Here is a 12,099-nt window from a genome sequence, read left to right as displayed (position 1 = left end):
TGCCCTGACCTGATACAGCTCTTGCCGCCCCAAGTCCATGGTTTTAATATGCAGGTTAAAGGTGGGGCTAAACTACAGCGTGTTTTGTTAAGTTCCAGGGAACAAACAGGAGAAACTGCATTCACACCAGTAAACAGCAAACAAAACAACAAAGGTGACCAATTGGTGTTCAGTCTCTTTTATTATGATGGACTTGGCACGATCATGTTTTGGCCTTCAAGGGCCTGCCTCAGGAGTTTGGAAAGCATGGTGCATTCAGAAGAGCTCCTGGCCCTCTCTTGCTCCAAGAACACTCTGGGGAGCACTGCCATCACCTGAGTCTCCACAACAGCCTCCTTGCTGATTTCATAGACCGTGGCGTTCTTCACCAGAGTACCTTCTTGTTATGGGCTTTTCCTCGGCTGAGAAGGAATTTTTGTCTCAATTCCAGCAGTTCCCCTATTGAAGCAAGGGAGCTCACTGCTCTTGGTTGCAAAGGTGTTGTCCCTACTTCTCTCTCTGGTGGACTCTTCCAGCAGACCAGGCTCCAGATTCATAACTTGATCTACTGCATGTCAGATAAAAGAGTTGATTGGGCCTTAGTAAGTTGAAGCTAAGGTCTAGATGTATCCAAACTTCCTTCCAAGAAATTCAGGAATTTCTTTACAGTCTTGACCAATATAAGATACCTAAAATACACAAATCTTCTCACAGAAGTTCATCGGACTATCTTCAATCTTTAAACCATTAGGAAATACAGTAGTGGAAAGTTTGTGTTTCATTTACCACGACATTTGACTGTTAAGTTCCAGAACACACCACAGTGCAGCCCTGCTTTTAAATGTGTGGGTTAAAACCACGGGCTTGCGAAAATTGTCACAGAGAGCAAACTACTCAAAAGCTCCACTGCTTAACATAAGCACATCTCAGCAATCCAAGTTATAGAGATGCGTGTGCAGACCATCTACAGGCAAAGAAGATGGTCTGCGCATGCGTCGGGATGCTCTTCAGCGATCCATGTGGTTGGTTTGGGACGTGCCTCCGATTGCAATAATTTGCATGAGGACGCTTCGTGAATCAGCCCCCCGGCCACAGATTGGATCGGATCACTCACGGATTGGATCGGATCCATGGGCTTAGTGAATCTAGCCCTTACTGCATTAGGGCCCTTTTGTATGCTTAATGTTATTATGGGTTTGATTTTATTTATTTTTGTTCATGTTTTGTTTATGTGATTTATTTATATTGATTTAATCATCTAATATTTTTCTTGTTTGGTAATAATTATTCTCAATATATAATATTTATATTGTATTTTTATTTTCCATTCTAGCTCACAGGTGAAACATAGCTATGTTGATTTTTATCATCAGATTTCTAATTTATATTTTAAAATGGGGTGGGGGTGGGGGGGTTGGACTATTTTCATACTGGTGCTGTTTTTGCTTGATGGTTCTCCATTTTTCTCATGAGTTTTCTGACATAGCTGAACACCAAAAGCTTCTTATTGTGTATACAGCAAATGTCAATTTTTAAATGAGAAGAAAAAGGATCATAGAAACCTGCTCGGCAGTTTGAGGAAATGAAGTAGTCTGTAAACACACACCTCCTTTTACAAAACCGCAATAGCAGTTTGTAACGCAGGCTAGTACGCTGAATGCTCAGTGCTGCTCCTGACGCTCATAGAGTTCCGGCCTGTGCTAAAAAACCCCAAAAAAAACCCCCGCTATTGCGGTTTTGTAAAAAGGGGGTGTGGGGGAGGGGACAATAAGAAGCTTTTGGTGTTGAGCAGGTTGTGCACTGTGCTTCTATTAATTATTAGTGTTGTACACATTTTCTGACATAGCCCCAATTATGCTTTTTAGTTTTTAAGTATGAATGTATTTTCCACTGTTTTCATAACTGTCTTGATGGCCTTTAGTTATTTTGCTTTCTCTTTTTTTAGGTTTTCCGAATGAGCCAGCAGCTGACATAGCTCTTAGTATTGTCAAAGAGTGGTTAAAGAAGAACCCTGATGAGGTATGGCATTAAAAGCTCACTTACTGAAGTAAAGATTGTGAAACTTGATCTGAAGATGTCATCATGAAGAATGCTCTCTAAATATATGATCTTTCACTGATTCCAGGGTGTGCTTTAAAAGCCATTAAGTTAGGTCTGTATCACTGCTGGAACATGAAGTTAACCCCCACAGTACAAAGAAATCAAATCCTTTTTTTTTTTTTTTTTCTTTGAAAAATGTACTTCCGAAAAAAAGTTCAAACATTTTGTATTGGAAACCAAAGAGAGAATTCTATCAAACTTTCTGCAGAGTGACAATTTGAAAGAAACACTTTTATAAACCTATTGTTGAAATCTAAGGGCACGTTTAAGTGTGCAGGCAGAATCTATCTATAAAGGCATAAAAGGCTATGAGCTCCTTTTACAAAGCCGCGCTAGGGCCTTAACGCGTGGAACAGTGCGCGCTAAATTGCCCCGTGCGCTAGCTGCTACCACCTCCTTTTGAGCAGGCGGTAGATTTCCGGCTAGCGTGTGCTAATCCGGCGTGTGTGTTAAAACCGCTAGTGTGGCTTTGTAAGAGGAGCCCTATGAGAACCAGAACACATCCTTAGAGATTAATGTCAAGATATAGAATAACTTATTTTGGGTAAACCTAACCTCTTGGACACAGGCAAAGGAGGTTCTACCTTGGGTCTTTAATCTATTTATTAACTGCCATTCCCTTTATTTTATGGATTATATCTCTTTTATGCTTGACTTTACTCTCCTTTTTCTTATGCGCTAAAGGAAGATGTTATGATATATTGCCTTGATGGTTTTCTTTTTCTTGATCTTTGTATAACATGAAAATTGTATTTTGAAGAAATTTATCAACCACTTTTATAATAGCATTCACTTAAGGTAGTGTATAACAGATATAGCTTGATATAGGCAATTTGCATTGCAGTAATAGCATAACCATAATAAAATAAGCAAATACCAGGTAAACTTGAAAATAGTCAGATTAAATTATAATTATAGTACTGTGATACTATGATACAACACATTAATATCCCCTCTCCCTCCCCCATCCCCCAGTATTCAGCTCACTGCAATCAGTGTTTTGTTAAAGTGCTGATCAAAACATGGCAGTTGCTCCAGAATACTGCGGTTAGATTAATTTTTGGTCTAAAAAGATATGAAAGTGTTGTATTAGTGTAAAAGAGAAGAATCTTCATCGGTTATCGATTTGAGAGGTGAATTCAGTTTAAATCAGCTTGCATAGTTCATTGTATATTACAGACTGACTCTTCAGATAATCTGATTGTGCTTTTTTTTTCATTGCATTATTATTCTTCTACCAGATTATGTCGTACTTTATTACTGCACTTTTCACAGATTAGAGGACAGTTCAACTCTTCTTTTGCTTATGCTGCTATTAAAATTTGGAATAATCTACCTGTTCACATTAGGACTGATATTAATTACTTAAGGTTTCGTAAAACTTTGAAAACTTTTTTATATGATTTGTTGTACACCATCCGGCTACATCGCTTTGCTTACTTTACCTTTTGTTTATGAGCATTTTTCCATTTATTGTGGAAATGCATTCATAGCAATCGTATGAGGTTTTTTAGTCATTATAGGCTACTCAACGCAAGCTTTTGCATTCTTATAATAAGGCTCTTGAGGCAGGCCTTATTGGATGAAATAAGTGCATGTCGAGTCGTTGCATAGATTTCTATTATTGCTGAATAAATTGCACACCAACATTCCTGCTTATCTCCACTGTGGTTGGTTGGTTTGTTTCATAATGAAATATAACATGATATACTGTAAAGGCTAGCCAAAGGAACCCTAGAAGAAGAAGAGATAGGACATATATTAATACCTTAATCTCATCGTAGGCAAGCATTGCAGTTTGCTCACAGTCATTTGCTTGGGGGATGAGAAAAATCAAAAGCCCATAATGGCCTGTTTTACTGGCCAGGTACAATTGCACTGTCAATCATGCCTGATATGCCAGTTGAGTAGTTATACAAGGGTCCAACCTGCCCCTCTGGTGCTCATGCCATAGATTTAGTAGGACCACCAAAAATTCTGATTATGCAACCTGCTAATTAGAAGCCATAGCCCTATATAATATGAAAACAGCCACAGTTTTGAATGCCCTATGGGAAGTCTTTAATGAATAGAGGTACCCAAGGACATACTTACTAAGGGAAGCCTTTTGGATTATGTGTCATGAAACAAATATGCACCCTGGTAAAAATGATGACACTTTTTTTTTTTTTTAATCTTTATTGAGTTTCAAAACCAAAAAAAATACAATACAGCATCTATACAAATAACATTAATCATATATGCATTTATAATCAATCAAAATCCATACATCAATAAAATAAACCCCACCCAACCAACATTTCATAAGGGAATAGAACCATACAAAGAAATACCCCCTCCCGCCCTCCCTCCCCCCTGGGTGTGTGTGCAATATACCAACAGGAACAAAGGAAAAGACAACTACAATGAATCCATAAAAGATGTCTAAGGGCCGCAGATTAATTTAAATCTCTTAGTATGCCCCAGCATATCCGCATTCATTTTTTCAAATCTATAAATTAAACATAAATTTGCTCACCAAAATTTAAAATTAAGGCGATCCCAGTTCTTCCAGTTGTGCGTAACCATTTTGTATGTCTACCCCGGTTATGCTAAGGAAAAGCCGACCTCTATATCTGTCCAATGAGGGCTTCAGATGTAATATTGTCCCACATATGACTACCTCATATGTCAAAAGAATCGATGCCTCAAGTATAGCATTAATCTGTCCCCATATCGACTTCCAGAAATTGAGTATCAAAGGACAATAGAACAGCAGATGATCCAGTGTCCCTATGTGATGACACTTTTGAATTTGATATATCATCCCCCCCATCAGTGGCCACAGAGCAGATTTTATAGAACTTTGTTTTTGAGAACGGGAGGACAAAAAGTCTAATTCTTAAGGTATACACAACAAACCAAAAAGCAGATCAGTCCCAAAAGAAGTAATCCAATTTATTGGTATCCAGCACCGGATGTGGCCGAGTTAAGAAGGTTCACTACTGAAGTTAGAATTTTAATTTTGTTTACAGATTTGCTTCTCCTCAAAAACCCCATGCCTATTTTAATAATATTTTTATCTATTTCTATGATTTTGTGTTTCTACATCCATATTTTATGAACTTTTCTGAAACATTTCCTGTACACTCCCATGTTTATTGGGATTAGGAAGGAATCTCGCCTCTGTCAGTTTGTTTCTTTCTATCCAGGATCCAGTTAGAAACTCTGCAGAATAAAGCAGTTCAGTTATTGTGTCATGCAAAAAAGATTGATTCTGCTTATCCACTTCTGTTATGCCTTCATTAATTGCCTATTAAGTCCCAAACTTAGGTTTGCCTGAAGACGTTTTCCATAGATATGGAGGTGAAACCTAAGTAATTTTTGGCTCTTTCCCTTACTTTCATACTGCAAGGTCCATGTTCTTGTAATATGAATAGAATGCAATTTAAAAGCAAGTGGACTTTGCCAGCATTCACTATTTAGCAAACACTGTTCCAATATACAGTTAAGTGCAAATGTCCAAAGGTCACTGACACCAGCACACAGTGAAAGATAGTGTTTATAGAGCTGGCCTGATGGTTCACTGGTAGTGTCACGTTCTGCCCTTCAGGAGACACAGATATATGATTTTGACATTTAATAGCTGAGATGATATTTCCAAAATAGTTCATCAGTTCAATATGATACAATGTACTAGAGAAAGTAAAAAAAAATATGCCTTTTTCACCATTAGTCATGAAATAGCATTGTGTCAGATAATATTGCAAATATAAAGACCTTACAAATGATGTAACGATGATACTGGGCAAGTTACTTTGTAAAAATAATATATTTTAGTTACTAGTTAATTGTTTAATGAAACAAATATGTTAAGTTTCTTTGAAAGTAGTATGTTACTTTTAGCAACTTTTTAGTTCTTGAATATAAATAGTTGTTTTGACATTACATAAAATTAAATCTAGCAATTGGAAATTTGTACATTATCAGAGAAGGCATCTAAACAGAAAATGATGAAGTCATCAAATATAGGGATCCAGTACAATTAGAAAGATATTTAAATCAAATAAGGAAAAAAACATAATGAAAATAGATAGCTGAATAGTCAACATATCTTCTGTGTCAAGATTAATGATGAAGTCATCAATTTGAGTCTGCAAAATTTGATGATTTTTAGGAGATTAATGTATTACATTCAACTGTAAGCAGACCTGCCCCTTTCTGGTGCATTGTGGGATGCACCGGTGAGGGGCCTAAGGCCCTGCTCATAGGAGGGGCCTTAAGCACCTGGGCCAACCGGAATCTTAGGTTAGCCCGTGCCTAAGGCCCCGCCCATGTCAGTTAGAGAATCAGGTTCACTTTAGGTAGCCTTAGGCCCGATTCTATATAGGACGCCCATCGGCTTCTGAGACCAGGCGTCCTAAACAGAATCCGGGCCTTTGAGTCCATCTAAATGATAAAGTGTATAAATACATACGGGTCCTTTTATTAAGGTGCGTTAACCAATTTAGCGTGTGCTAAATGGTAAGGCCCCCATAGAATATAACTGATGCCTTAGCATTTAATGTGTACTAAATCGGTTAGTGCGCCTTAATAAAAGACCCCCTTAAAGTACAGTATTTTTAAGTATTTATACACTTTATAATTTAGATGGACTAAAAATATATAACAGTATACTTTATTTAAAAAAAAAAAAATAGAAATAAATTTAAACGGATCAGGGATGATCTGATGTAAAATCTCTCTTGCGGCAATGGAACTGTGATTGCTGCGGTGATACATCGCTGAGATCCAAGAATGCCTTAAAATAGAATATTGAGTATAGTATACGCTTGATTGTATGAACTGGACTATACTCTATTGAATAGTATAAAGATACTGCTGTTTGAAATTTTGTAAACTAGGTAGTATATAATCCTGTATACGCCTCTGTGCCTAGGTAGCCTTCTCTTTCCTGACTTTTCCTTGTTTTCCTCCTTGAATACTTTTCCACTACCTCTCACAACACTCTAGAATATTTTTACCTTAATATTGTATGTACCTAATAATTTTTTTGTTGTGCTTGACTATTTGTTCTTATCCATTCATTGTCCCATGACTATGATATTGATATTGATTGTTTGTTTTTCCTTTTTGTATTTTGATAAAATTTCTAATAAATTTTCATGGAAAAAAAACAGAAAAAAAAAGAAAGGTACCCTCCTAGTTATGAAGCTGCTAGTGCACTAAATGATTCCGAGAAAGGCCCAGTCCAAAAGCTTCTGTGGGAGGGGTGTTATTCAAGGTTATCCACAATAGGCAGAACCTCTGAACAGTGTTTTTCAACTTGAGATCTGATTATTTGATACAGTTGGCAAATAGCGGTCTACTGATCATTTTTCTAAGTCCTGAATTTGAGTGAGCTGCAAAGTATGTACGAGTTCCTTGCTGTATTCTTGCAAATCCACCACTTTGATAGATATCCATCTTACAGTGATGATTCGGTATGTGGCCACAGTATAGAAAGCTGTAAAACTGCCCAGAGACCACATTTGTGTCTTTCTGGATTTGTTGCTGATTGTCAGTCGTTGCTAGAAGTTTTAACAAGCTAGCGTGGTACATAAGGTAACTTGTTCAGTTGCTTGTAATGATTAAAACTGTGTAAATAAAGTCAAGAAAGAATGTATGGTGTTCCGTTGCTGTTCGACTACTGTATTAAGGCTTGCTGGAGAGGTGTTTTATGTAATTACGACACAGTTTTCGGAATGCAGCATTACTGTATAAGCCATAAATTTTCATCAAAATGCAAATCTGTGGCAGGCACTTAGTTTTGGTGATTCCATTTTCCATACCTTCTCACATTCACAGTAAGAACTTATAAAAATGGGTTACTCCAAGCTGTGAACTGAAAACAGAGGTCGTTAATTAATTCAATACAGGAAACACATTACAACTCGAAGTGGTCTTATGCGCTGGTGGTTTATTATTGAGGGGTTATCCTTGATAAAGCTATTCATAGCAAAACATGTCGGTATGACAATCTCTTTGCCAGAGACCACATGATAAAGCTAAGTAACAGCTTTTTAAACACTATTTAAGTCTAAAATAAATGAATTAAATTAATTTAAAATATGCAAAAGTAAAGAGTTTGATCACAAAACTAAACATTATAAATATGAGATAGGACCCGATGACGAGTTGACACATAAAGCTTGGAGCAATGAGATTGAATTGAGCTCCAAGTGGTGCCGCTGAGGATCCTGTAAAATTTGTGATAAAGTTCTAGTTCATAAGGGCATTTCTATGGTGGTTAAGTCCATACTACCATCCGAGTTAATATATTGATTGAACGACCCTTGTGGAGTGTGTAGATTGTGTTATTGCATAATTGCATTACTGTATAAGCCATAAATTTTCATCAAAATGCAAATCTGTGGCAAGCACTTAGTTTTGGTGACTCCATTTCCACCCCTTCTCACATTAACAGTAAGCACTTATAAAAATGGGTTACTCCAAGCTGTGAACTGAAAACAGAGGTCGTTAATTAATTCAATACAGGAAACGCATTACAACTCTAAACTATTATTTTCAAGATTTTTGAAATGAGAGTCTTTTGATCTTCTGACAAGTGACAGACCCCTTAATAAGCCATTTCAAAAAAACCCAATTTTAATAATATAGCAAACTCTGGCTACTTATCGTTTCGTTGCATCCTTTAAATTTCTAAATCAGAAATTGCTGTGCTCAGTTGTGCAGCTCACAGCTAAAATAAATCAACAAATAAGCACAAAATCGCTGAAAATGTTTTTGATTTAGATTCAAAGGTATTCCAAATCAAAGTCCTAATTAACGAAACGGTTTGAGAGGTTCAGGTTCCAGAATGCTTGGATACTCTAACAAACAAATTGTCTGTGAGTGGATCAGATTTGGTTTCCTATTGAATATTAATGCATGGCAAGGCTTTCCAGATGTTGAAATTGAACGATGACATGGAAACAATTTTGTAGCTTTAGCGAGAAATCTCATCCAGTCTGATCTCATTAAGGGGCCTGTTTATTAAAGTGTGGTAAATTTCTGCACTTACTGCCCTTGAACTGCAAAATGTAAACATCCAATAATTGCAAAAGTTGTCTGCTAGTTGTTGAGGGCATGCTGAGTATATTCCCTGCACTGACGACACAGAAAAAGCCCTTTGCTGCATATTATATTTATTCACAATTCACGCAGAGGCACTTACCACCTTCTCTTGAAGAGATGGTAAGTGCACCTACCCTAACTATACAAATGACAACGAGCATTCAATAAGGACCATGTGCTAACCATGTTGTTACTTAAGCATGCTTCACTTTATCACGTGTCAATTACGCATGCATCAAATGAGCAACTATGACATTGTAGGGTCCAATGGTTAAGGGCGCATCATTTAATCATGCGGCAATTTACACATATGACCTTTGTAAGTATCTTCAAAATAATCCAGCCGATCTGATAGCCCGAGATTCATTGGTTCAGCTTCGTCCTACGAAGGAGCGTACCGATTTTGATATGCGACACACGTCTTTGTTTTCTGTATAGGCCACAGTCAATCCATTCCTTTGCACATTTCTCCAAATAGATTGAGTCAAATGAAAAAAGGCAGCCTTGAATTTGAGCACCCTGGAATACTGCAATGTTGTTTATTTGCTTTTTCACAAGCACTGCAAGTAGTGCGGAATTCTGCAGTCAGATTACTGCATGGGTAGTCTTCTTTGAACATGTGATCCCTCTTTAGAAGAAATTGCATTGGCTTCCTGTGATGCAAAGAATTAAATTTAAATTTGTTCTTCTGGGATTGTATCAGGATTCATCTTTTTACCTGCGATACACATTGGGATGTGCCACCTACACCGTTGCAGTCTCTGCATGCTTGAACATCTGAAGTGCCTAATTATCAGGCAAACCGGAATGGCACATTTTCAATTACAGATTGGAATAAGCTGCTCTGGGCATTAAGACAGCAAAGGCATGCATCTTCTTTCAAACGGGTGTCGAAGCGCTACCTACTTGGTCAGGCCTACGACTTTTCTTGACTTTATTATTGCTTGAATGGATACTACAGCTTTAATAATGTTTTAATTATGCATGTTGTTTTGTTCTCTGCCTTGGAGAAAGACAGATAATAAATAAATAAAACATTGTCAATAGTGGCATTTGGGAATTCCTACTGAAAGGCTGCCTTTGTCACTGACTCAAAATTCTTTATGCAAGTTTCTGGCACAAGATTGTTTCAAAAGTTGTGAAGGCAATACATAGAACCAAAACATATAGGAGATAAGGTGCTGCTTTTTTATTGGACTAACAATGCATTTTTGATTAGCTTTCAAAGGTAGCCCTTCATCAGATCAGAAAAAAGCAAATGACAAAATATCAATATATATGTGAAACATGAAAGCATTCTAATGACAGTCTCACAGGAAGAGAGGTGGGGGGTAGTGAGTAAGGTAAGAAACAGAGAGGGCTGGGTGGTTGGGAGACAGAGAGATACGGATGGGTGATAAGGAAGTGACAAAGCAGTCTAAATTCATGGGGCTAGATTCACTAAGCAATCTGATCGTGTACCGATCAGTTTGCGAACCCGACCCGATTCACTAACCTCGTGGCTGTTCCGATTCTGATCCGTGCATGCAAATGAGGGTAAATGGCATGCAAAGTAGGAAGGATGCGATTCACTAAACTTTTCCAGGAACACCGACTAGGCTGGCCGATCCAAAAAGAAGCAACTGGTGGGGACCAGTCGCTCATGACCTTTCCTGCTCTCTGCCGACTTCTCCTGCCTTTCAGCCCTGACTTCTCCTGCCTTGCCGCCCGACTTCTTCTGCCTTGCCGCCCTGAATCTCCTCTCACCACCCTTCTCTGTGCTCTGACTCTCTTGCCCTTCCCCCTGCAGTGTGAGCCCGTGGTTTTAACCCGCGGGTTTAAAGTAGGTTAAAACCACAGGCTTGTGAAGTATTAAAAAAAGTTTTTTTGTTTTTTTTTAAAAACAGCTTTTGATGATCTGGGCTTGTCCTGTACCCAACTGATGACAAATGAAACAAAAGCCTGACACACCTGCTCCTGTGAGCTCAACAGTATTTAATACACATTTCCTCCTATAGCATGTGTAAGGATTTGCAAAAGAGGTGTGTGGTTTACCCCTTGATTGTCTATGGGAACCCTCCAAGGGGCTCCTCTCTCATCACTGTTTAATCTTTTTTTTTCCATGTTATCTTTTCAGGTGCCCCCCCAATGTGCAGTGCTGTGTGCATTTTGGAATAGCTGTCGCTACATATATTTTCTAAACTACCTATATTTTGCATGAAAAAAGTAGCTCCAGAAAAAGCAGACCCCATAACACGTATATTCTGATATCCAACAGAAAAAAAAGCAGCTAACAGCTCTGTACGCATGTGCAGACCATCTACAGACAAAGAAGATGGTCTGCGCATGCTTCAGGATCGCTCACAAGCGATCCGTGTGGTCGGTAGGGAACGTTCCTCCGATCGCCCCCATTTGCATGCTGGCATTTAGTGAATTCTTTGGCCTGTCTCCAATCGCCCACGGATCGGCCATGGATCGAAGGTTAGTCAATCTAACCCATGGTTTGTAATGCGAATGGAAATCAAGGTCTTTAAGTCCTGTCTGGTGGATGACAAAGTATGTTATCATTTTGATTCCAAAGGTCTTTTGTTCTTGGATTATCTTAAAATGTCCTTTTACTATAATAGCAAAATACCACTATAACAAACAATACACATCAGTATTGTCAAGCCTTCATCTATCAAGGCATCCTATACGGCCTCAGAAATGGAGCCTACACACAGCAATGCAGTCACAAACTGAGACAATCCGCGTAGTAGAAATACTCCTGCTCCAATCATTGGCCTTTAAAACTATTTTTTAGGTGCTATTTTTTAGTCGCTATTTTGTAATATAAACCCTACACCACTCAATATTTAAGATGTGGTTTTAAATACGTAATGCTTATTCAAAAAATCTGCATCAAATACTGTGTGTAATATCAAAATTTGAAAAACTCGACCACAA

At 38.0% G+C, this 12,099-nt stretch overlaps 1 protein-coding gene across 3 annotated transcripts in view; it reads left to right on the top strand.

Moving 5' to 3' along the window:
• The window catches only part of MACROD2 (mono-ADP ribosylhydrolase 2), a 1,978,548-nt gene that overhangs the window by 1,296,889 nt on the left and 669,560 nt on the right, over window positions 1-12,099 (top strand). For all 3 annotated transcript variants that reach the window (XM_033936388.1, XM_033936386.1, XM_033936387.1), the window contains one exon: window positions 1,925-1,998. In XM_033936388.1, coding sequence (XP_033792279.1) covers window positions 1,925-1,998 — 74 coding nt within the window. The remainder of the gene's footprint in view (window positions 1-1,924; window positions 1,999-12,099) is intronic.

The sequence above is a fragment of the Geotrypetes seraphini genome, chromosome 3 (assembly GCF_902459505.1).
Source record: "Geotrypetes seraphini chromosome 3, aGeoSer1.1, whole genome shotgun sequence".
Classification (NCBI taxonomy): Eukaryota; Metazoa; Chordata; class Amphibia; order Gymnophiona; family Dermophiidae; genus Geotrypetes; species Geotrypetes seraphini.
The sequence above is the reverse complement of the archived record's forward strand: the minus strand, read 5'-3'. Positions and strand labels throughout refer to the sequence as shown.